This window comes from Suillus paluster, assembly GCF_016628075.1.
Source record: "Suillus paluster strain FC165 chromosome Unknown EDB91scaffold_25, whole genome shotgun sequence".
In the NCBI taxonomy this organism is placed as follows: Eukaryota; Fungi; Basidiomycota; class Agaricomycetes; order Boletales; family Suillaceae; genus Suillus; species Suillus paluster.
Genome location: NW_024537585.1, coordinates 313,940 through 339,716, shown reverse-complemented (window position 1 = coordinate 339,716; position 25,777 = coordinate 313,940). Strand labels below are relative to the sequence as shown.

The following is a 25,777-nucleotide window of genomic DNA, read 5'->3' as shown; positions in this document are numbered from 1 at the left end:
GGCACCGCTGGACAAAATTAAACAAATAATTGCGCCGAAGAATTCAAATTTGAAATGGAAACTGTCGACGTGCTTCCTGCCACTCACTGATCAGAGCCCCGGTTTCATCCTCAAATCACAGAGTCGACACCAGCCTTACGGGTCGTTTCGCTTCTTCTGTGGACAGACATATGCCACGATACGATTAGCTATATGTCCACCCAGTCAGAGTACAGGTGTCACGACGAACTTTTGGATGGTCAACATAGACTGTGCATCATTTGCGGCAGTGAACAATAGTATTACGGTTACTAGTAGATCATTTTCATGTGCAAATAAATTCCTACAATTTACCTTCTTCGGTGCGAGTACGAAGGTGTCAATGATGTGATGGACTCACTACCTAAGCTTAGTACGCCGCTGTAACGGGTTACGGCACCCACCAGTGTCCTTTACTGCTGCCGAAGCCGCAGACACGGATGTTATCCCGAGGCTCGCATATACGCACGACTACAGTCTTGTGAGAGTGGTGTATCCTGAGCAGCTTGACATCCCCCGTCAGGACGGTGCAGCACGTCGGTATGACAAGACCCTTGACAACCACTTCACCCCGATTCACGTCCAGGCTCCACTTAGGCCCATTTTTTTCTTCATTTTGCATGCTATATGCGCCAGCTTCAACGCCGCGTATCTGATTTCGAGTGACCTGGAGACACCTATCACTAAATTCCAGCAGCACATGCACAGTGCACTCACCTCTTAATCCCTCGGATACTAAACAGCCTTTTCATCCGCAATAGGCTTTGCGGACCTCACAATGGAGTTGTAGACATCATACGTGGGATAGACCAGAATCCATTTTGTTCCAGTTATCTCGGGAGATTCACCCTTGACTTACTTGTCGCTTCTATTTACTTGTAGAACTCGACAAACAGAAGGATCCCGCATATAACGATATTATTCGGGCGCTGGGCGGGTCAGCCTGGGGCGCAACCTTCTGTCCACTGATTCCATTCGTTCAAACCTCCCTCAGCGCACGACTGTTGATTGGAAACATCATAATATGTTTTAGATCATTGTCTTTGCAACTGATCCTTCATGACGCGAGCTCAGCATTACTCACAGGTTTTAGCACACTCCACTCAGGGCTAGCAACCTTAGTCGTTAGCGCGACGGCTTTCTCGTCTTTCCGAATGTTTGGCTCAATAATACCAGGATGATCCGACCGATACCATCCCTCAATGACTAACATATAGAAGAGCTGTATGTCGAGTGCAAGATTCATCATGATCATATGTCTGACTCTAGTCCATCCCAAAGTCCTATTACTCTCAGTGAAGAGGAGCAGCGAGAGATACTTCAACGTCGCTTTCCTCGTGCCTCTCATACAGGACAGACACCACTTCAGGTGTTACACAAAAAACTTCAATGTACATGGAGTACTTATTATAATATATAATAGGCATTGACATGCAGTGTCATTTCTCATGCAACTTCTGCAACTTCGTATCCCGGCCCATTGACCTCAGGGCCCAGCCCACCCCTAAACGGGAGCTGCCAGTGTGCTGAACATTGGAAGTGGTGCACAACTTGCGAAAATAGGTTGGCACGTTGTTACGTGTCCCGTACACCCCCAATCTATGGTCAGTACCACTCTCACAGAGTACTTATAGTCTATCATAGGTATGTAGTGCCCATAGTGATAGAAGCTGTTGCTTCTGTAAATATCTTGTCCAGCTGATCTGCTTCTTCACGTGCATTCCTCATTCCTTATCGCAGTAATCAGGCAGACCGAAGATCATGATAACCACGCTGGGCAGAACTCTTCTTCTTTCAATAACATGGCCTCCCAAAGCATCATCCTAATCCCTGATGACTCGCCTTTCTCATTAGCAAATATCCCCTTTGGTATATTCTCCACCCAATCTCAAGTACGCCATCTCATCTCCAATAATTCAGATCGAAACTGACCATGTCCTGCAGCCCACTCCACGCCCTGGCGTAGCCATCGGGGACCATATCCTCGACCTTCGAGTCCTTACACTAGAGGGGATATTCACGAATTGCGGAGTATCGTTCCCCAGTGATGTCTTCACGCATGTAATCAAATCCCTTTTTCATACTTCGCATCTCGTGTGTTCATTTCACCGAATGTATGCAGACAACCCTCAATGCATTCGCTGCTCTTGGAAGGTCCACTACCTCTAGCGTACGCGCATATATCCAGTCCCTCTTGTCCCGATCCTCCTCTTCTCCGCTATACTCGAACCCTTCCCTTCTAAAGCGCTGTACTGTAAGGCAAATGGAAGCAACGATGCACCTCCCCTTTGATATTGGCGATTTCACAGATTTCACGGGTTCTAGGACGGTGAGTATCGACATATGTTTGTGAGGTTGTCATTCGGGAAGGACCGGCTGATATGTGTGTGTGATACAGCATGCGAAGAATACGCACTCGGGACATGGACATGGGGGTGTTGATGTTGACATGTGCGTCTGCATCCCTCTTCACCTACTACTGAACCTATGTCTTATTCCCCATATGTATCGAATAGGTTTCATCCCCCTCGCGCAGCCTCCGGACGTGCATCTACTATTCTTCCCTCTGGTACCCCTATTGTACGGCCCGTTGGTCATCTCCCTCTGGTCCCTCCCCGGGGTCACCTATCATCAGACCTCCCAGGGCCTCTCGATGACCTTTCCACAGACACTCCCATCGAATCAAGGACGCTCGCTCGAACAACAGGATTCACGCTCGCACCCACGAACGAACTCGACGTTGAGCTCGAGCTCGCGTTTTTCGTCGGTGTCCCGACGGAGCACTTTGAACGCGTGCCAGTGGAGAAAGCAGAGGAACATATATTTGGAGTTGTCTTACTGAACGATTGGAGCGGTGCGTTTTTTTTCGATTTATAAACTGCGATTTTGCATGGTATTTTGTGTTGCCTATTTTTGTGTGATGGAGTGGGTGCTTGTGTATTAAATTATATGTCCTAAACAGCAGCGAGACATCCAAAACCCAGAAACCCTCCCCTTCGGAGCATTCAACGCAAAGAACTTTGCGAGCACGATCAGCCCGTGGGTTGTCACCCTCGATGCATTGGAACCGTTCAAGATCGCACATGACATACGGAGGGTCCCGTCGTACCTTCTAGATAAGGGAGATGTGACGTATGATATCTCAGTCAGCATGGAGGTGATTCCTGGTGGACCGGAGCAGAGGGAGATGGGGGTAACGAGATCTAGTTTGAGGAATTCGTATTGGACGTTTCGGCAGATGGTGCGTCGTGTTTTTACTTTCCCCATGTTTCCTCTGTCCCGGTTGACATGAATCCCATATTCCTTGCAGCTCGCTTTCCACACACTCTCAGGATGCCGCATGCGTACCGGGGATTTGATAGGGACGGGGACGTTATCTGGAGAGGTGTGTCTGTTTTCGTTTGTCTTCTGCCTCATCACGTCTTCCTTACGTTCAAATCATTCCCTAAAGGACCCGACATCCCTCTGTTCCCTCATCGAGCAGCGCAAGCACTTCCCTAGTCGAATTTTCATACAGGACAGGGATGAAGTTGTATTCAGTGCTTGGTGCGGGTCTCCTCAGGGAGGAGTAGGATTTGGAGTGTCGCGGGGTAGTGCTACCTGCGAGATTGTAGTGAAGTATTTCTTGGCTAGGTTATCATTGTTCAGATTGGGAAACAGTCGGTCTCGCGCTACATTTGTTGATCGCTTGCGCCGCTGGAAATGTGCTCTCGACCACGTTGAGTAGAGTACTCGAGAGTCGTACTCACGAGTCTGCGGCGGACGTACGCCTTCAACCCCGGGATCATATACAGGGCCCCAGAAAGTTGTTTTCAAGTGATTTTATACACTCGATGCGGGAGCTACCGTGAAAGCATCAAGTAAACGGATAACCCGAGCAGAAGTGTCATTGGCGCGACGTCTGTAGAAAGATCACCGATATTACTGAGGAAGATCATGTCAAGGGTTGCCGTCACCATATCCTCAATTATTGGGTGCGAAATTACATCATACATGCTCTGTACGACGTGGACTGCTGGGGAGAACTATCAGTACTCTTGGCTGTGAGTGCTGGGAACAAAGTTTAATGATCTGGCAGGGGCCTGGCCAATGAATCACGCACTGGCCACTTCTCAAACAGACGTGGACGATCGTCTTGGAACTACACGTTGACAGAGTTCGCTGAGGGTGACGACGTAAGAATCTGATCGTAGCACTGCGTTGATCTCGATAACCCATACTCCGAGTCCACAGTCGCTGAACAGGGATGGCGGGCTCAACTATTAAATACCTCACGTCATACACCATGATCCGTATGTGAGAGCGATTCTATGCGTGCCCTCTTCTTCCAGGAAACGTTGTAATGATGTTTCAATAATAATTCGAGGTTCACGTGCCACCGATGGAGTTCCCTGTCTGAGAGGTGTGCAAACAGTATGAGACCAAACGATAGCTCAATGAAATACCCAAGAATAACAAATAAACTTCATGCCTACGCAAGGGGAGCAGCGACCCAAGCAAAAACCTCTTGCCTCCCTTTCGCAATCTCACCCTTCTGGCCAGAACTCGAGTATGCAACCCGAAGACGCTCCGTGGCCAGCTCATCCAGCAACTCAAGATTCTTCGGCGAACTAGTATTGGATAATGACTTCAGGTTCGCATTTTGCGCTATCCGGCGAGCACACTATGTTTTCAAAAATGTTCAACTCGATAAACAGCCCACGCGAGAAGAAGAAAAAACGCACGAGTTTCACGCCAAACCATGCTCGCACGGTGATCCCGAGCGGTGTGGATTCTTGCAGGAGCTGTTCCGAATCATCAGCGTCGGTCATGTCGACGACGGTAAGGAACATCTTAATGGCGAGGGGAAAGTCTTCGGAGGTGTAGGCTGTTTCAGCGGCTTGGAGCACGTAGAAGGGGTTCTGGGGTGTTAGAAGAAGAACGTGTGTGAGCGCCTGGAGAGAGTGGTCGTACCTGTGCGAGCGAACAATACATAAGACGTATAATGATAGGCATGGAATGAAGACGCACTGGTTACACGACGCGTAAATGTCTGCGAGTTCTAGCCACCCTTCGACGTCCGTATAGAACGTATCCAAGAATTGTACGAGTTCATTCACAACCTTATCTACCTTTCCTGTTCTCCTCAGTACCGATATACGCCGTTTCCAGATTGCCTGGAGGGAGAGTAAGCGCACAGAAGACACGTATGCGCGAGAGAAAGTACACACGGCATTGGCGGAGTCGGCTTCAAGGATGTCGGCGTAGTATTTCAGGACTATTTCTGGAGGCTCCGTAGCTTCCATGCGGATGCCTACGAGACAGTCGACACGTGGGGAGTTGGGGAATTTGTCGACGAGGAGTTGGAGGCATTGCTACATAGAAATGGGTTTTGAGGTAAGTATTTAGAACAGGAAATGGGGACATACGTCTGCTTTGTCAAGTCGTCCGACGTCTATCGAGGCCAATGTTAATTGTTCCAGGAATGTCCAGCCTGCAGGAACGCCGCAGCGACTCGAATAAGCGAGTTGGGTGTGGTCAATGATAGAGTGACTTGCCGTCGTCCCCCAGTTTTTTAAAACCACCTTTCTGAAGCACGAGGAGTCCATTCCGGAAGATATCTTGAGATGCGCGCGCGTTTTTGGCGCGGTAGCTAGCTAATCGCTCCAAGGATGACTGTAAACTCATGAGTATAGGAAGGACCAGTGTGTTACGTAACTTCAAGATTCGCCGTTAACTACATCTCCCATGCATATGTCACTAGTGTGCCTTCAAGCTTGACAGGTCTCTGTGCTACCTGCTATTATCATGGCGGAGGACTTGAGGTTGGTAGAACTCACTTTGTTTTGTCAAAGCACTGATCAGAGTGCGGGAATTGTCAGGGACCTCATTTGCGTCAAGACGCACTTGCTGAATCTCAAGGTCGGAAGCGCACGAGGTCCAACAGGCGAGGCGCCGCCTGTGTTGATCTCCATCTCCATTCCATGCGATGTTTCGGGCGCCACGATATCAGACAATTTGAGTCGATCCATCGACCATGCGTCCATTCACACCGTCTTGTTCAACACTCTCCCTACTAGACATTATACATCATTGGAAGCTCTGGCAGACTATGCTGGCAATCTTGTTCTCCAGACCTCGAAGGAAGTTAGCGAGGTGCACATTGAATTGGCGCAGGTGGATTTATCATCGGTGGTTGATTCGATTTCTCTCGAGACAACATGCGCACGAGACGGCGTGCTCAGGACGGGTCGTTTCGTTTTGAAGAACTTGAGGTGTTTGACATCCATAGGTTCAGAACCTCTTCAGCGACATACCTTCTGTTTTGATGTCACGATCCAAAAAAATATGGACCTTTCGCATCCGTTTGATGCTCGAGCGCTCGCAGAATCCCTCGAACGTGTGCGTAGCTTTTTCAATCCAAAATAAAGTGTTTTCATTGATCGTTTCCTAGGACTTTGAAGAGTCGTCTTTTTCCACGTTGGAGGCTCTGACCAATTTTGTGGCCAAACAAGTCCTTTTGGCTTTAGGTCAGGCAGATGATGTAGTGACTGTTGTCGGTGGAAGTCCCAACGCTCTCACGCCCGGAGATTCTACACAGTTGAAGATCACTCGGTGCTTGGCTGACTTCCCCGAGGAACACATCGCCAGCAATGACAGAACGAACTGCTCTTCCTCATGTGTATCCCTGGCCGACCTCCTAGCGTCCGTACTTCCGAATATCTCCACACTAACACCAAAGCACACCGTGGCAATAGCACTTGGTTCGAACCTTGGCGATCGATTTGCCAACATCGAAACTGCTTTGCGCTTGATTGAGCAGCCTAATCAGCTGCTGGCCAATATGGATGCTGACGTTGCTGTATCGGTTATTAACACGAGTTTTATGTATGAAACTGCGCCGATGTACGTCACGGACCAGCCAAGATTTGCAAATTGTGCGTGCTTAGTAAGTCTATCCATCTTTCATATCTTCGGTTAATTTATTGGGGCGCCCTTCAGATAGAGACGAACTTGGAGCCGCGGACATTATTGAGATTACTTAAAAAGATTGAAACGACAGTCGGAAGGGTCCCTTCTATCCAGAATGGGCCTCGTGCAGTCGACTTGGATATCCTGCTGTACGACAGGGAGATCATCGATACTCGTCCTGAAGACCAACGAGAAACCCTCGATAATCTGGTCGAGGAACTTGTCGTACCACACCCACGCATAGCCGAACGAGAGTTCGTTTTACGCCCTCTGGCTGAGTGTGTATTAGCTTTGGTTCTTGGCGATCACTAACTCCGCAAGATCAGCATGATCCCAGAATTCGTGCATCCAGTACACAAGAAATCGATACGCACACTTCTTGACGACGTTATCAGGCAGTCGAACATCGACTTCCCGATGCTCAAAGTCATCCCTTTCGCCGATTATCCGATCACAGAAATACGGCAGCTCCCTGGCATCGATCAGGTACCCTCCATGGGCAAGTACTGGAGCACCCGTTGTTCGAATGACATCCAGCGGCCGACGAAAGTGAGGCTCATGGCGACCTTGAATGCGACTCCAGATTCGTTCTCGGATGGTTCTGTCAATAATACATTGTCGGCTGCTCTGACCTACGCTGCGACATCCGTGCGAGCAGGTGCTGATATCATTGATATAGGGGGTTATTCAACTCGTCCGGGCGCAGCATTCGTCTCACCCGAAGAGGAGTGCCAACGTGTAGTGCCCGTCATTCAGGCCATACGCTCACATGAAGATCAGGACGTCAGTTCCGCTCTTATTTCCATCGATACATTCCGTTGGGAGGTCGCAGAAGCTGCTGTCCTGGCTGGTGCAAACTGCATCAATGACGTATATTCTTTCACGGGTCCTGAGTACCCGCTTACGGAAGCTTCAGCAGAGCACCTTCTGAAAATGCGAGAGGTGGCACGAAAACTTGCTGTTCCTGTCGTTTTGATGCATTCCCGAGGAGATGCAGGATCAAATAAAGACTACAACCATTACAAGGGCGGAGTTCAAGAAGGTGTGCGGGTTGAGTTGGGAGAGAGAGTGGAGGCAATTATCAAGGGCAAAGGCGGAGTGCGAAGGTGGTTCATTATTGTCGACCCTGGCATTGGTTTCAGCAAGACTGTCGAAGCAAACTGCGCACTGCTTCGCGAAGCTTCTTTGATGATAGCGAATACTGCCAGGAACCCACTCGCAGGATACCCACAACTCATTGGATCGTCTCGAAAGTCGTTTCTTGGCACAATTTTGGAGCGCCCGGATATAGATGGGACATACAAGGGGAGAAAAACCCAGCCAAAAGAACGAGGGTGGGCAACGACCGCCACCGTGGCCTGTGCTGTTCAACAGGGCGCAAGCGTTGTAAGAGTCCATGATGTACAAGATATGCGAGACGTCGTGGCTGTAGCTTCAGCTGTCTGGAGTTTTTGCTAATTATGTAGCGACTTTTCTATTCAACCGCATACAAGACTTCTCTCTCAACTGTCTAACCCCGTTTGGAACGCACACCAGGGTCGATCGACTGTGAGTCGGTACTACTGTATTGACCAAGCCAACTTCCCACAGTCTTGGCATTGCACAACGGAAAGAACAACAAAAATGCACCACCCTCCTACATCCGGTGAATCTGGCCCGATCCCCTCGCACGTGTCAAATCTGCGTTTGCCATGAACCAGTGGGTTAATGGACGCGATTGCCAGGATTGGCCCTGATTGGCCTGGTCTTTTTGCCTGATTAATGATTTCCAAGTCATCCGCAGTCAGTTGATCATTGTTCCGGGAAAAGCTATTCAATATTGCATTACAGCTAGCCCCGTGCTACTTCTCCCATCCCCACCCCCTCAAGAGGTACGCAGACCACATCTGTCCTTGCTGAATCCACCATGCCGGAGAGTGATTAGTGATTGCATTAATGGTAGGGGATCTCGATTCCCTTCTTAGAGCGACCTATTGTCATCACGCCGTGCCACCGCATCTTGTTGACCGGCCGAGCGCCGGGCGTATAAGGTGTCGAATACGCACGACTCATCGGACACACATTCCGTGTCAATTAAGCCACTGAACTTTCACTCTTATCTTATTCCAGCCCACCCATCATCATGATAGAAGCTCTCACCATGAAGGCTGGCTACACTGCTGTTATCGCAGCCATAGGGGTACTCGCCGTGTTATACAGGAAATTCTCGTCAGCGGGTAGGAACGCCATCCCGCTCCCACCTGGGCCACCCGCCCGTTGGTTCTGGAGCAACGCTTTGCCTGCTGTCAAGTGAGTCTTGGAAACGTCATCCTTGATGTTCGAGGCTGACGAGGATCGTCCAACTCAGCATTGCTCATGCGCTAACCGACGTGGTTCGAGAATATGGGCCAGTGGTATCTTTCCGACAAGGTAGCCAAGTGATAGTTGTTATTGGTAGCGTTGAGGTCAACAGTCCTTACCTCGAATTTCGGACCCGGTATTGACCCCTTTATCAGGCAGCCATGAGTATCATGGAGAAAGAAGGTGGATCACTGGCAGATCGTCCTCGGTCCATCGCCGGGGGCGAGATGCTCTCAAGGGGGATGCGTATTCTCCTGGCTCGTTCCGGAGATCGCTTCCGGCGCATGCGAAAAGCGATACATACCAATCTCCAGCCGAAGGCGACAGAGGCATACCAAGATATGCAGCGCGAGAATGCGAGGAATTTTATATTGGATATCCTGAATGACGCAAAGAACCACCAGAACCACGCAAAACGGTATGTCATTACAAAGGGCTTTATGCGATCCTTTCATAGATATGGTACTTAAGGTATGCAGCCTCAGTCATTCTTAGAGTGACTTATGGGAAGTCTGCGCCAACTGCCAACACCGATCCCGAAGTCATCCATATTCGCAAAGTCATCGACCATTTCCAAGTCGTGATGCGCCCAGGAGCTTATCTTGTCGATCGTGTACCTCTTTTGCGCTACTTGCCTGGTTACGGAAAACAACTTACTGAGTGGCATCATGTGGAACTAAAACTATACAGACAACAACTAGGGCGCGTCAAGAGTGAAGTAGTGAGGAGCTTTCTGTTTTGATGAACTTATGTTATTCATCTTGTACTCAGGACCAAAATAAAGCGGGCCCTTCTATTACAAAGACGCTCTTGGAACACACCGAAGACCACCAACTCTCTCCAGATGAGATGTCCTATCTTGCCGGATCACTCTTTGGAGCGGGAGTTGATACGGCAAGTCATGCAACCTATGTATCTCCGTGAACTTACTCATGCTTAGTTCAGACCGCTGTTGGAATTACCGCTGCTATTATGGCTGCGGCGTGCCACCCACTAGCCCAGGCAAAGGTGCATGAAGAGCTCGACATGGTCATCGGGCCAGACAGAGGTAATGCTAATGGGCTATCAAATCTTTGGTTTCTCGACTGATTTTTCGTGATAGCACCGATATTTGGAGACTCAAGCTCGCTCCCACAGTTGCACGCGTTCTTGTTGGAAGCTTTCAGATGGAGACCTGTTATTCGTATAGGTAAGTCTCCTGAATCCTACAAGTTCCCTGTACCATGGTGACATGTGCCTCAGGATTTCCCCACCGTGCAACCAAGGATATTATCTGGGTTGGTGCCTTAGATTTATGGTGTAACCCACATTCTCATTCTTTTCCGTGTGCAATCAGCAAGGATATCGCATTCCTGAGGGTGCAACAGTCTACGGGTGCCATTGGTAAGGTTGTACTTCACGATGTGCATCACTTCATTAACTGCATTTTTTCCAGGGCTATTTCTCGTGATCCTATTGTCTTCCCAGATCCTGAGATTTTCAATCCCCAGCGCTGGCTGGATGAAGAAGGCCACGTAAAGGACAATATGAAGTTCATCGCGTATGGCTTTGGTAGACGGTAAGTCGCGCCGACATGATTTCTTTGACACTGATCAATGAAGTTCACTTGTCGTCAAAAGTGTATGTCCTGGCATGCACCTCGCAAATCAATCGATGTTCATCAACCTCGCACTTCTCTTCTGGTCTTTCCGCATTGCTCAGCGTCCTGACGCCCCAATCAACGTGCATGCTTTCAGTGACGCTGTTATCTCTCACGCAGAGCCGTTTGAAATTGATGTTATTCCACGGATCGAAGTTGCGAAGTTGAGAGAGATGATGACAACGAATGACTGTGTCGGTTGAAGATTTACAAGTGATGCCGTTGCGCAGTTCGTTTTGTCAACAGGGTTCCATTTCTTTGTTTCTATAGTACCTAATGTCTGATTATATTCCTCGCCCTCGGAAAATAGGATTGGCGAGTCATCTCGCAGAGAGAATGGGCCCAACGGAAGTGGAGAATAGTCAAACTTGTCAGGTTACTACTGAGGTCTCACGCCTGACGTGGCCTGATCCATGCCTAGACTGCAGAAACATGGATGGTGGCCGAATTGCAAAGATCTGTGGGACTAGTTTTATGTAAGATGGAGAACCGTGGTGAGTGAATGAGGCGGCGTATGTCACAAACTCTCATGTAGCAGACTAAAAAATTCAACCCACCTTGAATGTCCTTTGGAGAAAGTAAGTCACGAGCCAGAAGACTAGTGACTTTGATGGTGGTGTAAGCTTTGGATTGTAAGACGGAAAGGCGCACTGCGATTGGGGATGAGACTAATATATCTCTGGCGGCGAAAGTCTTGGAAGTAGTAAAAGGAAGGACACCTCTAATGGCAATGGCATGATGAAGCAATACTTAATGTGAGGCCATGGCTGCATCTGCATAGATGGCCAAGGCAGATGATGGTACAATGAGATGGGTTGAAACGTTGACGTTTGTTGAGGGTCGAGCATGCAAACGACACTCGTATCCCTTCGGTTTTGTATCTCGTATAACTATTGTACATAGACTCTGGCTTGTTCATTGCTCACATCGCCTGTAGCCTACACGCTCACCCTCTGGCACCTGAATCAAGACACCAGACACTTCTTAGTTGGAACGGGTGCCGCGCCTAACGAAGGCAGTCACGATATCACCAGCGGTCTAAATACCGAGCGGCAGAGCAGCGACGTCGGGAAGCCGGAGGTCATGTATCCTCTCGCAAGCAATCAGGCTTGTCATCAAAGCGAAGAACACGAATGTGATTGTCTAGCAGTGGCTGCGGTTGTCTTAACTCACGAGTTTATCTACAAGAAGTAGGACGGTGAACTTGAACTTGCAGTTGCAGCAATTGAAGAGGTCCTCCAGAGAGGGACCAAGAAGATCCAAGACCATCGCAGTGTCGCCCTCCGAGTCAGCGCCGAACCACCATACCGTGACGAAATGGGGGTTGATTGATTAGCCTTGAGCTTGAAAGTTGACGGATTCAAATTTGATGACCTGGCCAAGTAGTTGAACAGTCCTTATTGTACTATAGGTCGATTTAGCCGAGGAGCTAACACTGAGTACTGAAGTGATGGCTTAGTCATCTGGCTCCATCCCACTGTGCGGCCAAGACGGTGGTCTTCCATTGAACAACCATTCCGCTCACAATGTTCCAAAGCGCACTCCGGTCATCTGTATGTCTTTCTACCAGTCGTGCTCAACTTTCGTATAACGTCACTTTTCGTCAGCTTTCGCTCCACAGGAGCGCTGTTTCAAGCAGTTTAAGGACACAAACGTTCCGTCGATTTCTATCTCAGGAGTCTCGCGCAAAAATACAGGCTGCAGTGACAGAGTACCCTGTGGTACTGTTCATGAAGGGCAACCCAAAGCAGCCCATGTGTGGTTTTTCACGAGGAGTAGTGAAGATCCTCAGCGCTTTCGACATTCCACCTGAAAAGTTCAAGACATACAATATTCTCGAGGACCTAGAGCTCAGGTCTGGAATTAAAGAATTCTCGTAAGCTATGTTTAGTTCGACATTGTCACCGAGCCTCAAGTGCTTCTCTTGCAGGGATTGGCCAACCATTCCGCAACTGTATGTGAATGGCGAGTTCGTAGGTGGGAGCGACATTACTCTAAGCAGTGAGTTGAAGCTGCATGCCGGATGTGTACCCCAAACTTACATTATTCAAAGTGTTTCAATCGGGAGAGTTGGAAACGCTCCTGGAGCAGCATGGAATTATTCCGAAGGAGTCAGAATTGCCATCTTCATGAATTGGTACATAATTTCGACATGTCATTCATCGCATACCTTAGATATTAATTTATCATCATTCATCAAGCATTGGTGTAATTCGGTCATTGTCGACGACTGTCCGTGGAGGGACAGCCAATGAGACGAAACAACCGCGCTCGCGGCAATATTCTACGAAGCCCCTACAGGTTCATATATCCCAGTTTACGCACAATGACGGTATCTCGACGTACGAAATAGGGAATCAGGACAGACCATCGACATGCAAGGCAGCGTCTGTCGAAGGGGCATCGCGACGTGCAATCATCTTGAGTGCTATTTTTCGCGCTTTTTCAACATGGCATTAATGTTTCGACGTCCCTTCCATGATTCCGTGGGGCATATGGTGTAGCTGGTTATCACATCCGCTTAGCATGGGCTGACTGCGGGGGGTCTCCGGTTCGAGTCCGGATTTGTCCAATTTTTTTCCCTCGCCACTCATGAACCAATTGACTTAGCCTCGAGTCTCGAATTGAGCCTCATCAGTTACATAGACCACGACATCTTGTCACTAACACAGTGTATTCGAGTAACCATGCAATATATATACCAACAATCACGATCCTTTAGTGCTCACTGCTGGGGGCTTGAATACATTCTTTCGCAGGATCTCGCAGGAGCGCAGGATACGGTTCTTCAGCCAATCTCCACGATTGATAGCGACAACGAGCAATTGATCATGCACTACTATGCGACCCGTGTCCGTGCTGGTATATCAGCACTTGGTCCTTGTGATGTTCTCCTCTGGCGGCGGCGGCATGGGTGATGGCGATGCCTACGAGGGTGAGTCAGCATCCACTATCAGTTGTGATGTGACCCGAGGCGTTTTCTCTAGGGTTCTCTCAGTAATGTTGGCTGGGGTGTCCAAGTCTTTGTTCCATAACACAAGCCATTCGTCACGGTAGCAAGCAAGAAGCAGCAGCGCTCGTCTCTGTTGTGTCAGCTGTGCAACAAGCCATCTTAACACCTTTTTGTTTTGTTTTGGCACTCTATTGCCCTTCGACGAATGTCATTTTCAATTTGTCACTAGCCCTGACAGACGCAAGCAATCGAAAAGAATAATCACTCTTCTGAAGTTAATCCCGCCGTTAGGAAGCAAAGCAACTTCAGGAAATCGTCATGATCATATGTGCAAGGCACAGGTACGGGCGTTTCACCACGGTTGATTCCCATGGAAGAGCTTGTAATGCATCACACATTTGTAGGAGATGCAGCTTCGCCAGATCTGGGCAAAGGCGTTATAAGTATGTCGTTCCTTCGACACAATCCACTGCTCATATTTCTACGTTACTGTGGATTTCCTTGCTGTTTCTGCACTCGAGTCGCATCAAGGTATCACGTCGCCAATGGAACGAGCCGTCTTAATACCTTTTTAGGCACAATTTTTGTTTCATGTTCTCCACTTCTCGTTATAACGAAGGTACAGCTACTGACCAAACCGACACACACTACACAGGTTTGAATAATAATGAGAGCCGAATCCGAGGCTGCTCGGCTGTGACCTCCTGAGCCATTCCACAACTTCATTCCACCCATCTGAAGGTTTGTATGATGGAGTAATCACGATCTTGATTTCTCTACCAGGAAACACCGTGGCGAGAAATTTTGCCACTGCTTTTGGATTGGCCGGGTATGAATCCGCGTCCACCGCTATCAGCATGCACGTAGAACGCGTGGGGCGCGATGACAAAATGGTAAGCGTTTCATCATCGAGTACTGGCAACTCTGTTGTATCCAACGGGATACCAAGTTGAAGACGCGATAAATTTGGACAATGCCTTGCGAATGTGGCCAGACTGCCGACATTTATAGTAGCTGTCGCAAGCTCCTTGATGGAGGAAGGATTGAAGTCGAATTCGACCAGGTCTGGCCACCCGGTGGCAAGCTTCTTGCACACCGACGCGTCTAATGATATCACGAGGTCGTCCAGTATAACGTGCTGCAAGTGGGAGAAGACGAGCAGGTCTTCAATGGCAAGGAAGTATGGGTGACTTGAACCGCAGAACACGTCGTTATCGATGCTAAGTGGTAGGGAGAGTTTTCTTTGGTGCAGGGTAATGGTCCTCAGGGATGATGCCCATCCTCTCTTCGACATGATCAAGGCAGTAAACGCGCGCGCAATATGTTCGCCATCAAATGTGGGGGGGAGGAACAAGGAAATGCTATTCAGCGCACTCGAGTCAACAGCTTCTATGAGTGACATCATGAAACAGAAATCACTTGAGATCGTTAGACACCGCAAGGACGAAAAGACTCGATGGCGGTCTAAGTTCTCATGCCGGCTGCCAGCTGATGAGTAGAGCTCCATGATCATCAAGTCAAGGGTGTGGAGCACCGTTGACTGTAGTGCTGTCAAAAAACTAGCAGCAAATTTGGTAGGGCTTGACAATTTCAGTTTCTGTAAACAAGGGAACTTGATTTGAATGTCAGCGATGCCATAATCCTCGGAAAACTGCCGGCTGATTGTAAGATCCAGGTGTTCTAAGTTGCGGAACAAGCACAGAGAAGAGTAGAGCTTGTGCATATTGTGATCCCAAACGCTCACTACGAGATGGTGTTAACTAATGCATGTCCTCGATCATGCCTAAGCCTTACATTCCAATCTTATCGTCCTGAGCTGAGGGAGATCATTAACCAGAGCCGAAAGTAATGGCCAGTCTCCCACTTCCTCATCGAATTCGGAATAAAGGTCGAAACTCTTGAGGTTACTACGGGATAATGGCGCGAACGAGACGTCCATAATGTCCCCCATGCCCATCAGGGGCGCAAATTTGAGACACGACATGTAAGTGAGACGGGGTAGAAACCTCTGCATAGGGTAGGCCGAAAAAAGCCAATTGATGATATGGGAGGGGATCGAGAAAAGTTCGGGAAGAGGCCAATGACAATCGGCTACAGGCGGACCTATGTTCTTGATCCGTCGAGCATAAGGAAGCATCCATAACAAATCCGAGGGCGAAGGGTCTTGAATCAGGTGCTGGAATCATTTCAAAATTTGTAAGGAGGACGCATACCAAGCATAGCCAGGGGGAGACATGATCACTCACAATGCTCCGACGCAAGTACGGTTCATCACAAGATAGAATACTCCGATCCTCGTCTGGTTCATAATCACTATCTTGAACTTCGACGACCGATGGCGGCATACACATCAGCAATGGTCCAAAGCACACTTGAGTATGCCATAGCGCGTCGAGCGCCGGACCGCTCAACGCATGACACGTTGTCGCAACTGCTACGAGATCCTCCAGACGAAGCGGATTGGGCCGATGAGCGCATTTGGGTTCTGAGATAAAAGGATTCAGCAATTCAAAAATATTGCGTGTAATTTCAGGGAGAAATAAAGCGTGGTGCATGGCACAATTTCAGTCTTCAAAGTGCTTTGGGAGTTGCAGGAAGTGGTTGTACTTCGATACCGTACTATACCGTAATACTCACCTTACGTTGACCTTATGCAGACCATCCGACTCGGACCCAGCCGTATGCAGTCAAATCTGAGGTCATACTCTCTTGTGAAGGAACTCAATGTTGACCTAAGTGATGGGCCCATCTGTGGGGCACTGTGGGTTCTCCCCAGAGAGTTGGATTGTTTTTTCCGTCTGTGTCATGACACCTTGTGTCACTCGCCGATGTGGCAAATCGTTTCAGGCATCATAACATATCGAATGACAACAACCCCTGCGTAACGCGGAACAAAACACCATAAATGTATACTGTATACGTGGATTGCAGGCTCGGCGTTTCGTAGCTCCACCCGCGAATTTCCCTCAACGCCCGGTTGCTGGGAAAGGCTCTCGTGGGGAAGGTTGATAAGAGGCGAGCGCCTAAACACTTCTCACACGTGCGATTCTTGGAGGAGCCAATGAGGTTGCTGAAAATGAGTCGTGCGAGGGATTTCAAGAAGACTGCCCGTAATTATAAGCACGTTGTATCAGGAGCATTTCGAGGCCCCTGCGATGCTGTCCATTAGTTACGGGAGCTACGGGCTCCGGAATGCCAGCCAATCACCGCTTGACAAACGTGTCGCATGTCCCTCATAAGCCCTTACAGATGCGAATGTGAAGTGTTCCATGTCTCTCTTCCGACCCATTGCAATTGCACCTCCCAAAGGTCCAGCGGACATGGACGTGTACGCTGCAAACAGTCCACGCAGGGCAAAGCGCTTGCGTTCAGAGTCAGGCGCTGCCGTTGCTATAGCTCCGCAGTCAGACATTCATCGACCGTCTAGCCCATTTTCCAGCGATGACCAGGTTGAAGATGACGGCTACGATACTCCTCCTCCAGCGCCGCAACCCAAACGTCGCGGACGCAAACCTGGAACGCTTTCACGCGCAGCACGTGAAGCTCAGCGGAAGATCAACCACTCTCTCATTGAAAAAGCAAGGCGCACCAAAATTAATGATGCCCTGGCCGCATTAAGAGAGCTGGTGCCTCCAGAATACAAGCGGGTCAATGAAACTGTAGAGGGCAGCGACGAAGATGATGACGATGAACCTAAGAAGGGTAAAGGAAAGTCAAAAGCGGGAGAAAAGGAATTTAAACTCGAGATTCTGGTGAGGACGGTGGCGTATCTTCGGGACCTGACAGAGAAGGTGAGGCACCTCGAAGAAGATGGGTGCCCAAACTGCAAACAGTGTGCTCGCCAATCCTCTTCTGACACCAGGGGGCTCAAGCGAAGGAGACAGGACGTTGAGCCGAACGAAGTTGAGGAGGAAAAGGGTGCAAGGACAAAAGTGGGGTCCGCCGAGGACCCATCCTCCCGCTTGCCATCAATTTCCACCTGGCTTCCACATCCATCACAAGAACGGACTCGGCGAGCCCCGCTCCTGAGTTCATCCCAGTCACCATCCGGTGCCGTCCCGAGCTCTTCGAAGTCTCCATCACAACAGCTCCCAACACCTCCAACTTCCGCAACATTTACAAGCTCCTCCTCCGTCTTCGGAGTCCCGCCTGTTCTGACCCTCCCCTCTCCGAGTGCAATCCTCCCGCAATCAGGGACTCAGATTCAACCCTGCTTTTCGGGCTTCGTTCCACGACGGAGTTCTATTGACACATCATCATCCTCGCCAGTGTACACTCCAGAGGATGAGACTGCTGCATCACTACTGTTGCGCATCAGCACCTCCACGCCCGTGACCTCACCACAACTGCCACTAAAGCAGGCATCTCCGTCAAGTAAAATGAGTGACTCACGGGCGGGACGACCTGGAGAAGAGTCTGTGCATGCACTGACACCAAGTCATCTGTTGGGCTTGACGACGGGGACGTGAAACCGGACCATGAATGCCATTGTAAGACGTAAAAGCCGTACCTCGATCCGACTCTTGTCTGCGTGTCTTGTAACTAATATTTTGCTCGTACTTCAGTTATGAGGACTGTAGTATAAGTAGCCAAAGCTTGGTCTTTTGGAAACATTGTATTAGTACCTATATTGAATTGTGCTATTGCCGGGTGTTCGGTGTTTGTAAGATTTGCCGGCTTCCCTACTAAGACTTATCCTTAACGTCTGGTTTTCACTTCATCGCTTGTATGTTGAGACCATTCTGCAGGTCTCTATCCAGACACGGACGGTTATTTTACTCCAACAGCTCAGCGCGTCAGGAAGTTTCGCATGCCGCTAAAGAGACGCAAGAGGATGAGGACAACTTGCAGGACCTCAATCGACGGAAACGAAAGACGGAGTGGAAGCGAAGACAAGGGGTAAGCCGCACTTCTAGTTATACGCGTACCACCTGGAAATAACATCGCGCAGGGTCAATCTTTCCTCGATAACCTTGTAATCAACGTTCGAGGAGGTGTGTACATGTCTAATTTTTACTCGTGCATACTCAACATCATGCAGGCAATGGGGGTGATGGATGCGTTGCCTTCCACCGAGAAAAATGGAAGCCCATGGGCCCTCCTTCAGGTGGTAGCGGTGGACGTGGAGGCGACGTTTATATTCTCCCTACGCCCGGTCTCACAAATCTTTCCTCCATCCCAAAACGTATACGAGGCGCCGCAGGCGGGAATGGCCAAGGAACATGGCAGAATGGCAAAAGCGCACAACCAACGATCATCAAAGTTCCTCTAGGCACAGTATTACGCGAGCTTCTTCCAGGCGACTCACGACGCGCGAAGGACGAGTGGGAAGCGGAGGAGGAATCGTTGGAGGGCCTCAATCCCGAAGAACGCCGTGCAAAGCTTCGGGAAGATAGATGGTTGCATTATCCGCGATATGCGGATGATAATGTCAACCGTGATGTTTTCAAACAGGCGGAAGCAGCTCTATGGCGCGAGGAGAGAGCCAGGCGTTGGGCAAGGAAACAGAGGACGCTAGCGCCCATCAATCTCGACTTGGACAAGACAGAGGAAGTCATGATTTCTGATGATGCACCTCTTGGAATCGGTCAGCAGGAGTGGCTGGGACATATTGTCGCACGAGGCGGCAATGGTGGGTTAGGCAATCCGCATTTCTTGTCGCCCATCAACCGTTCACCTAAATTTGCGACGCGGGGACACGAGGGCGAACGTATAACATTATACCTTGAACTCAAGATTCTCGCAGATATTGGACTTGTCGGGATGCCAAACGCGGGCAAGAGCACTCTCCTTCGCGCATTGACTGGCGGACGAACGAAGACCGAAGTTGCCGGTTACGCGTTTACTACGCTCAACCCCATCGTTGGTGTAATTCGTGTAGGAGAAGATGGGACCTTCGAAGGCGAACTCCAGGGTGAACATATATTCGAGGAAACTGCTGTTGAGGAGGAACGCCTCCGACAGCGCGAACTTTCCGAAAGAGAAAATCCCGAAGAGCGATTGCGTTTAGAAGACAATTCGCCTGATTCCCCCGGGCCTGACATAGAACAACGGCCAGGTCATGACTTTGACGTTCATGAGACCTTTCGCTTCACCGTTGCGGACAATCCTGGGCTCATATCCGGCGCATCAGAAAATGTTGGTCTGGGTCATTCCTTCCTGCGCTCAATGGAACGATCCCTTGCGCTCGTCTACGTCGTAGACTTGTCTCGCCCAGAACCATGGGACGAGCTAAGAGACTTAAAAGACGAGCTAGAGAAATACCTACCAGGATTGAGTGATAAGGCTCATATGGTTCTAGCAAACAAAGCAGACTTGTTGGGTGGTGATGGGGATCAGGAAGCAGTGGAGGAGGCGCGTGAAAAGCTGAGGAGACTCGAGGAGTACGTCAAAACGGAGATGGTCGTGAAGACGGCGGATGGGGAGCGGATACTCGATGTCATTCCTACCTCAGCGAAGTTGAGCCAGAACCTCAAGAAGGTAGTTGGGCTCATGCAGAAATATGTCGAGCAAGCTAGAATCGCAGGGGTTTAGTGGTCGTGTGTATGTATGTGATCTATCTCATTCTCTCTTGGGATTGTAGACTGATATATACGTTACCAGCATTTACCTTCAGGCTGCCATTCGAGCCCGCTAGACATTTCTCGCGCCTGCATCAGATCCATGTTGCTATATTGCTGCAAGGAAGGCCTATTGTAGCCAGTAGGCTGATGTACGTGACAATGTGCGTACTATTGTGAGCTGGGGGTGCGAAGCAACGCGTTTCGTTCACTTCTATAGAAGTGCCCCATCCCGAGCGGGATGTCCCATTTCAACCGTAAGATGGACCTTCTTCATCCCCAAATTGACATCCTGAACAACGTAGTTCGTGGTTCTCTCTCGTTACACAACTTCCATCACCCGCCATGCAATGTCGAGATAAAAACGATCTCGTCGTTATCGCAGAGTTGGTAGGAACCTTCCCCTTCAAGCTCCCAGTCGGTGTTGTTAATCAGCACAAGGATTCCTGGGCGGCTAAAGAAATTATCAGAAAAAGATTAAGTAGAAGCAAACACAACACACATCGTCCCGTTCTCCATGAACAATTCCGGGCGCTCTTTGAGTAAATGATCACGAAGGTGATATATCAAGTACTCTAAATCTGCTGCCTTCGTCTCTCCCGTGGAAAGAGCGTCGTTGTACGACGAGGGCGTAGATGAAGATGAGGACGGAGTAGAATGCGTGGAATTATCAGATGGTACAAAGTCAGGGATGAGAACCGAGTGACTACGCTCGTTGCCAAATAGCAACTCGAGTCCACCGCTGAATTCCAGTTTGATCGTCATCGTGCCAGCCATCGTGGTCGTTGGCGTTGATCAGGACTCAGAGAAGTACTCTGACTCGAAGGATGGCCGAACATCTGATCAGCATCATTAGTGCAGCGCAGTCCTCCTCTTCGTAGGGCATATGGTGTAGCTGGTTATCACATCCGCTTAGCATGGGCTGACTGCGGGGGGTCTCCGGTTCGAGTCCGGATTTGTCCACTTTTTGCATCGATCTATGAGCCCCTTGATGTTTCTGCACTCGGGCCGCATCTAGGTCAGTCCATATCTACCAGTAACCAGTTGTGATACGATCCTGAGGCATTTTCTTCTGGGGTGTCCGAGGCTGCTCTCTCTGAAAATGCAAGCCATTCATCACGGTAGCAAAGAAAAAACAGCGCTCGTCTCCGCTGTGTCGGTTGTGCAACGAGCCGTCATAAGACCTGTTTTATTGTTTTAGGCCCAAATTTTTCCATGTTCTCCAGTTCTTGTCATAACAAAGGTTACAGCTGCAGACTAGACCGACACACATCACAAGTCGTGTATGAGAGCAACGCCCTAATTCGAGGCTACTCGGCTGTGACCTCCTTAGCCATTCTACAACCACCCATTTGAAGACTTGCATCGGTACTGCCAGCAAAAGGATGCAGCAAGTACGATCTTGATTTCTCTTCCAGGAAACACCGTGGCGAGGAATTTTGCCACTGCTTTTAGATTGGCCGGGGATGAATCTACATCTACTGATATCCGCATGCAGGTGGAACGCGTGGGGCGCGATGACAAACTAGTAAGTGTTTCATCATCAAGCACCGGCAACTCTGTCGTATCCACGGGATACCAAGCTGAAGACGCGATAAGTTTGGATGCTTCGCGAATATGACCAGACTGCCGACATCTATAGTAGCTGTCGCAAGTTCCTTTAAGGAGGAAGGATTGAAGTAGAATTCGACCAGGTCTGGCCACCCGATGGCAAGCTTCTTGCACACCGACGCGTCCAAGATATCATGACGCCGTCCAGTATAACGTGCTGCAAATGGGAGAAGACGAGCAGGTCTTCAACGGAAAGAAAGTAAGGGTGACTTGGACCACAGAACACGTCGCCATCGAAACTAAGCGGTAGGGAGAATCGTCGTCGTTCGATGGTAATGGTCATCAGGGATGATGACCATCCTCACTTCGACGTGATCAAGGCAGTAAGCGTGCGCGCAATCTGTTCGCCGTCAAATGTATGGGGAGATCCAAGGAAATGCTATCCAGCGCACTCGAGTGAACAGCTTCTATGAGTTCCATCATGAAACAGAAATCACTTGAGATTGTAGGGACGAAAAGAGTCGTATAATGACATCGTCGTGGCAAGGAGCAGTCCGACACATGCTTATATCAAATGGTATCCGGTCAACAATCAAGGAATTGAGTTATACGCCCCCCAGTTTTTGCCATAATGACGGACGTTCGTTACCGACCGACCCAACACACAGTACAAAGTTGTGTATGATAACAAGGGCCGAATTCGAGGCTGCTCAGCTGTGACCTCCTGAGCCATTCTACAACTTCATTCCACACATCGGAGGATTTGCGTAGGGACTTCCGGCAAAAGGATGCAGCAAGTATGATCTTGATTTCTCTGTCGGGAAATACCATGGCGAGAAATTTTGCCACTGCTTTTGGATTGGTGGGGGATGAATCCGCATGCACTGATATTCGCATGCAGGTGGAACGCGTGGGGCGCGAGGACAAAGCAGTAAGTGTTTCATCATCGAGCACTGGAAACTCTGTCGTGGTATTCAACAAGTTACCAAGCTGAAGAAACGATAATTTTGGACAATGCCTTGCGAAGGTGACCAGACTGTCGGGACCGACAGCCCCAGAGTCTACGGCCTGAGGCCTGACGTAGAATTCAACCAGGTCCGGCCACCCGATCGCAAGTTTCTTGCATAAAGCATCGTTCAGTGAGATCGCGAGGTCATCCAGTATTACGCGCTGCAAGTGGGAGAAGACGAGCAGGTTTTCTATGGAAAGGGAGTATAGGTGACTAGGACCGGGCAGCCCGTCAAGCCCTAGGTTGGGTCCGAATCGGTCCATTGTAATGGTCCTCAGGGATGATTCCCATCCTCTCTTCGACAAGATCAGGGTAGTAAGTGAGCGCACAATCCGTTTGCCGAATGTGAGGGCGAGAGTCAAGCAAAGACTTTCCAACACATTCGAGTGAACAGCCTCTATGAGTGACATCATGAAATAGAAATCACTGGAGATCGTTAGACGTCGCAAGGACGAAAAGAGTCGATGTTGGTCTAAGCGCTCAAGCTGGTTGCCGGCTGATGGGCTGTACATAATGATCAAGTCAAGCGTGTGGAGCATGTTCGACTTTAACGCTATCAAGAAATCGACAGCAAAGTTGGTATCGCTTGACAATTTCAGTTCCTGCAAACAAGGGAACACGTGAAGGCCAGCGAGGCCAGGACCCTCGGAAACAAGCCCGACGATCGTAAGATTCAGGTGTTCTAGGTTGCGGAACAAACACAGAGGAGCAATTGCCCCGGAGTAGAGCGTATGTATATTATGCCATGCACTGCCGATGACTGCGAGATCGTGTTAACTAATGTAGGTATCCTTGATTATGCCTTACCTTTCAATTTTATCGTTCTGAGCTGAGGAAGGTCATTAACCAGAATTGAGAGTAATGGCAAGCCTTCCACTTCGTCATCGAATGTGACAGAGAAATCGAACATCGTGAGGTTACTGCGGGATAATGGTGCGAACGAAATGTCCATAATGTCTCCCGTACCCTCCACGAGCTCGGGACACGACATGTGAGTGAGATGGGGAAGAAATTTTTCCATAGGGTAGGCCGAAAGAAGCCAGTTGATGGTTTTGGAGGGGATCAAAAAATGTTCAGGAAAAAGCCATCGAAAATCGGCTACAGGCGGACCTATCCTCTTGATCCGTCGAGCATAAGGAAGCATTCGTAACATGTCCGAGGGCGAAGGATCTTGAATCAGGTGCTGGAATCATTTCAAAATTTGCGAGGAAGACGCATACCAATCAGGAGAAGATATGATCACTTACAATGCTCCGACGCAGAAATGCTTCATTGAAAAATCGAATCCTCTGATCCTTGTCTACTTCAAAATCACTATCGCGAATTTCGACGACAGATGGCGGCATGCACATCAGCAATCGTCCGAAGCACATTTGAGTATCCCATAGCACGTCGAGCGCCGGACCGCTTAACGCATGACACGTTATCGCGACCGCTGCGAGATCCCGCAGACGAAGTGGATTGGGCTTATGGGAGCCCTCGGGTCCTGAAAGAAAAGGATTCAGGAACTCGAAGATATTGAATGTAATTTCAGGGAGAAATAAAATGTGGTGCATGGCAGGATCGATCTGTGCAATGGTAAAGGGATACAAGCTGTAAGTTCTGGACGATCATGCAGATGACTCGGATATATATAGTACCCTGTAGGACTGTGGCCACAACTTACGCGCTGCTATTTGGCATGGCACATGGACCAAGCTTGGACAGCTGCCATCCTGATTCCTCAAGGACATCACTTATTACTAACGCAATTCACCCCCCGAGTCTCTGGATCAACCAACGACGAGAAACTTGCAAGTTTGCGTGACTGATACAATACACAAAACATAAATAGATACATATTAAGAACAACGATTCAGTACGATACATAGGATTCACATTGCAAAGTACTGACTCCGGTATAATAACAAACGTCGTGGCAAGCAGCAGTCCAGAGCATGATTAGATCAGATGGTATCCTGTCAACAATCAAGGAACTTTCAGTCCACTTTCGGCAAAACAAAAATCCGCAAATCTGACCTTCTCATACGCGAGGAAGTGGCACGTCCTCTCGTATGGAGTTAAATAAACGCAGAGAGATGAGGTTTTCTTCCACCATCTTAGCGAGGAGCTCGCGCATCCAGACGCGACTTTCAGTGGTTATTTGATCGTACTCTATATCCGCTGCGAGCTCAAGCAGTTGCTCACGCTGCTCCGATGTGAATATCCCCAGGGATATCGTGTGGTTGCGTGTGCGTTCCTTGGAGTTAACTTTGAGCGCGTTGGGGTAATGGTACTGGTGCCAGTGCCCGTGCATTGCGAGTTGGGTGATATCCCAGACCTCGATGCCACCGCCAAGAGCGGCGTTCACCCAGTAGATGAGGACGTGTCTGGGATTACTGGGGTCAGAGTCTTTATATAGCCCAGTGGCCTGCAGAAAGACTTCTTTGTCCGACCAGTCGTCGCTATACACCTGCGACACATCACCAGGCCCTCTCGTTGGTATCGGAGTGTTAGACATGGGCGTTGAAGAAGAATTTGGATTGTCCGAATGACCTCGATTTTGCATCTCTTTTTATGATGCGCTGTGCCACAAGTGTGCCACCGCGATTGCCACCACAATTATCCAGTGGCCACAATTCATCCGAACCGCGGTTTTTCTTGTCCATTGTATCGGCAATTAACTTGCTTTTTCAGTTCGACGGATGTCCAAAAACACAATGTATTGAAAAGTAGACCATATTAGTTGGAGCATGAATGGGAAGTTCGCTATATAT

The 25,777-nt window shown here is 49.2% G+C and overlaps 11 protein-coding genes and 2 non-coding genes across 13 annotated transcripts; 8 read left to right on the top strand and 5 right to left on the bottom strand.

Moving 5' to 3' along the window:
* Positions 1 to 1,820: 1,820 nt before the first annotated feature.
* On the top strand, positions 1,821 to 3,745 carry EDB91DRAFT_1248393 (fumarylacetoacetase; the record flags this gene model as incomplete). The annotated part of the gene is made up of 8 exons (XM_041322931.1): positions 1,821 to 1,910; positions 1,963 to 2,079; positions 2,141 to 2,347; positions 2,417 to 2,469; positions 2,535 to 2,872; positions 3,003 to 3,259; positions 3,329 to 3,403; positions 3,470 to 3,745. 8 exons carry the CDS (start codon positions 1,821 to 1,823, stop codon positions 3,743 to 3,745), a joined length of 1,413 nt encoding a protein of 470 aa, XP_041177319.1.
* Positions 3,746 to 4,489: 744 nt separating this feature from the next.
* EDB91DRAFT_1237324 (TPR-like protein) lies at positions 4,490 to 5,685 on the bottom strand (the record flags this gene model as incomplete). Its single annotated transcript, XM_041321572.1, has 6 exons — positions 4,490 to 4,681; positions 4,743 to 4,971; positions 5,029 to 5,174; positions 5,229 to 5,372; positions 5,427 to 5,491; positions 5,556 to 5,685. The coding sequence occupies 6 exons, from the start codon at positions 5,683 to 5,685 to the stop codon at positions 4,490 to 4,492; spliced, it is 906 nt and encodes a 301-aa protein (XP_041177318.1).
* A 120-nt stretch (positions 5,686 to 5,805) lies between these two features.
* EDB91DRAFT_1248391 (Dihydropteroate synthase-like protein) lies at positions 5,806 to 8,427 on the top strand (the record flags this gene model as incomplete). Its single annotated transcript, XM_041322930.1, has 4 exons — positions 5,806 to 6,399; positions 6,452 to 6,946; positions 7,000 to 7,247; positions 7,296 to 8,427. 4 exons carry the CDS (start codon positions 5,806 to 5,808, stop codon positions 8,425 to 8,427), a joined length of 2,469 nt encoding a protein of 822 aa, XP_041177317.1.
* A 332-nt stretch (positions 8,428 to 8,759) lies between these two features.
* On the top strand, positions 8,760 to 11,384 carry EDB91DRAFT_353125 (cytochrome P450). Its single transcript, XM_041326977.1, has 11 exons — positions 8,760 to 9,258; positions 9,317 to 9,413; positions 9,465 to 9,727; positions 9,781 to 10,027; positions 10,081 to 10,203; positions 10,255 to 10,357; positions 10,412 to 10,498; positions 10,552 to 10,586; positions 10,646 to 10,692; positions 10,745 to 10,867; positions 10,929 to 11,384. The coding sequence occupies exons 1-11, from the start codon at positions 9,092 to 9,094 to the stop codon at positions 11,149 to 11,151; spliced, it is 1,515 nt and encodes a 504-aa protein (XP_041177316.1). The 5' UTR covers positions 8,760 to 9,091; the 3' UTR covers positions 11,152 to 11,384.
* Positions 11,385 to 12,389: 1,005 nt separating this feature from the next.
* EDB91DRAFT_1132845 (monothiol glutaredoxin-5) lies at positions 12,390 to 13,171 on the top strand. Its single transcript, XM_041318708.1, has 4 exons — positions 12,390 to 12,501; positions 12,556 to 12,824; positions 12,879 to 12,949; positions 13,002 to 13,171. The coding sequence occupies exons 1-4, from the start codon at positions 12,475 to 12,477 to the stop codon at positions 13,079 to 13,081; spliced, it is 447 nt and encodes a 148-aa protein (XP_041177315.1). The 5' UTR covers positions 12,390 to 12,474; the 3' UTR covers positions 13,082 to 13,171.
* Positions 13,172 to 13,437: 266 nt separating this feature from the next.
* Positions 13,438 to 13,520, top strand: EDB91DRAFT_t69. Its single transcript has one exon. It is a non-coding gene; the product is annotated as a tRNA-Ala (tRNA).
* Positions 13,521 to 14,439: 919 nt separating this feature from the next.
* EDB91DRAFT_1222866 (uncharacterized protein) lies at positions 14,440 to 16,536 on the bottom strand. Its single transcript, XM_041320928.1, has 3 exons — positions 16,148 to 16,536; positions 15,696 to 16,077; positions 14,440 to 15,644 (listed from the first exon to the last, which is right to left on the bottom strand). The coding sequence occupies exons 1-3, from the start codon at positions 16,454 to 16,456 to the stop codon at positions 14,527 to 14,529; spliced, it is 1,809 nt and encodes a 602-aa protein (XP_041177314.1). The 5' UTR covers positions 16,457 to 16,536; the 3' UTR covers positions 14,440 to 14,526.
* Positions 16,537 to 16,718: 182 nt separating this feature from the next.
* On the top strand, positions 16,719 to 18,553 carry EDB91DRAFT_1132837 (uncharacterized protein). Its single transcript, XM_041318707.1, has one exon. It carries the CDS (start codon positions 17,171 to 17,173, stop codon positions 18,368 to 18,370), a length of 1,200 nt encoding a protein of 399 aa, XP_041177313.1. The 5' UTR covers positions 16,719 to 17,170; the 3' UTR covers positions 18,371 to 18,553.
* A 14-nt stretch (positions 18,554 to 18,567) lies between these two features.
* On the top strand, positions 18,568 to 20,474 carry EDB91DRAFT_352959 (GTP-binding protein Obg CgtA). The gene is made up of 3 exons (XM_041326976.1): positions 18,568 to 18,800; positions 18,853 to 18,895; positions 18,943 to 20,474. The coding sequence occupies exons 1-3, from the start codon at positions 18,630 to 18,632 to the stop codon at positions 20,433 to 20,435; spliced, it is 1,707 nt and encodes a 568-aa protein (XP_041177312.1). The 5' UTR covers positions 18,568 to 18,629; the 3' UTR covers positions 20,436 to 20,474.
* A 323-nt stretch (positions 20,475 to 20,797) lies between these two features.
* On the bottom strand, positions 20,798 to 21,253 carry EDB91DRAFT_1053115 (uncharacterized protein; the record flags this gene model as incomplete). The annotated part of the gene is made up of 2 exons (XM_041313724.1): positions 20,798 to 20,915; positions 20,964 to 21,253. Coding segments are annotated over 2 exons (408 nt in total), but the record flags the coding sequence as incomplete, so codon positions are not given.
* An 88-nt stretch (positions 21,254 to 21,341) lies between these two features.
* Positions 21,342 to 21,424, top strand: EDB91DRAFT_t70. The gene has a single exon. It is a non-coding gene; the product is annotated as a tRNA-Ala (tRNA).
* Positions 21,425 to 22,516: 1,092 nt separating this feature from the next.
* EDB91DRAFT_1132832 (uncharacterized protein) lies at positions 22,517 to 24,709 on the bottom strand. Its single transcript, XM_041318706.1, has 3 exons — positions 24,326 to 24,709; positions 23,829 to 24,204; positions 22,517 to 23,781 (listed from the first exon to the last, which is right to left on the bottom strand). The coding sequence occupies exons 1-3, from the start codon at positions 24,575 to 24,577 to the stop codon at positions 22,658 to 22,660; spliced, it is 1,752 nt and encodes a 583-aa protein (XP_041177310.1). The 5' UTR covers positions 24,578 to 24,709; the 3' UTR covers positions 22,517 to 22,657.
* Positions 24,710 to 24,843: 134 nt separating this feature from the next.
* On the bottom strand, positions 24,844 to 25,730 carry EDB91DRAFT_352932 (uncharacterized protein). Its single transcript, XM_041326975.1, has 2 exons — positions 25,041 to 25,730; positions 24,844 to 24,979 (listed from the first exon to the last, which is right to left on the bottom strand). Exon 1 carries the CDS (start codon positions 25,567 to 25,569, stop codon positions 25,045 to 25,047), a length of 525 nt encoding a protein of 174 aa, XP_041177309.1. The 5' UTR covers positions 25,570 to 25,730; the 3' UTR covers positions 24,844 to 24,979; positions 25,041 to 25,044.
* Between the last annotated feature and the right edge of the window lie 47 nt (positions 25,731 to 25,777).

Coding starts and splice junctions, on each gene's coding strand:
- EDB91DRAFT_353125 (XM_041326977.1), top strand. CDS start 9,092: ATGATAGAAGCTCTCACCATGAAGGCTGGCTACACTGCTGTTATCGCA. Junction 10,587..10,645: donor CAACCAAGGATATTATCTGG/GTTGGTGCCTTA, acceptor GTGTGCAATCAG/CAAGGATATCGCATTCCTGA. Junction 10,693..10,744: donor ACAGTCTACGGGTGCCATTG/GTAAGGTTGTAC, acceptor CATTTTTTCCAG/GGCTATTTCTCGTGATCCTA.
- EDB91DRAFT_1132845 (XM_041318708.1), top strand. CDS start 12,475: ATGTTCCAAAGCGCACTCCGGTCATCT. Junction 12,502..12,555: donor AAAGCGCACTCCGGTCATCT/GTATGTCTTTCT, acceptor ACTTTTCGTCAG/CTTTCGCTCCACAGGAGCGC. Junction 12,825..12,878: donor TCTGGAATTAAAGAATTCTC/GTAAGCTATGTT, acceptor CTTCTCTTGCAG/GGATTGGCCAACCATTCCGC.
- EDB91DRAFT_1222866 (XM_041320928.1), bottom strand. CDS start 16,456: ATGCACCACGCTTTATTTCTCCCTGAAATTACACGCAATATTTTTGAA. Junction 16,078..16,147: donor CGTACTTGCGTCGGAGCATT/GTGAGTGATCAT, acceptor AAATGATTCCAG/CACCTGATTCAAGACCCTTC. Junction 15,645..15,695: donor CAGGACGATAAGATTGGAAT/GTAAGGCTTAGG, acceptor ACCATCTCGTAG/TGAGCGTTTGGGATCACAAT.
- EDB91DRAFT_1132837 (XM_041318707.1), top strand. CDS start 17,171: ATGTCTCTCTTCCGACCCATTGCAATTGCACCTCCCAAAGGTCCAGCG.
- EDB91DRAFT_352959 (XM_041326976.1), top strand. CDS start 18,630: ATGTTGAGACCATTCTGCAGGTCTCTATCCAGACACGGACGGTTATTT. Junction 18,801..18,852: donor AGTGGAAGCGAAGACAAGGG/GTAAGCCGCACT, acceptor AACATCGCGCAG/GGTCAATCTTTCCTCGATAA. Junction 18,896..18,942: donor TGTAATCAACGTTCGAGGAG/GTGTGTACATGT, acceptor AACATCATGCAG/GCAATGGGGGTGATGGATGC.
- EDB91DRAFT_1132832 (XM_041318706.1), bottom strand. CDS start 24,577: ATGCACCACATTTTATTTCTCCCTGAAATTACATTCAATATCTTCGAG. Junction 24,205..24,325: donor TTCGCGATAGTGATTTTGAA/GTAGACAAGGAT, acceptor AAATGATTCCAG/CACCTGATTCAAGATCCTTC. Junction 23,782..23,828: donor CAGAACGATAAAATTGAAAG/GTAAGGCATAAT, acceptor ACGATCTCGCAG/TCATCGGCAGTGCATGGCAT.
- EDB91DRAFT_352932 (XM_041326975.1), bottom strand. CDS start 25,569: ATGCAAAATCGAGGTCATTCGGACAATCCAAATTCTTCTTCAACGCCC.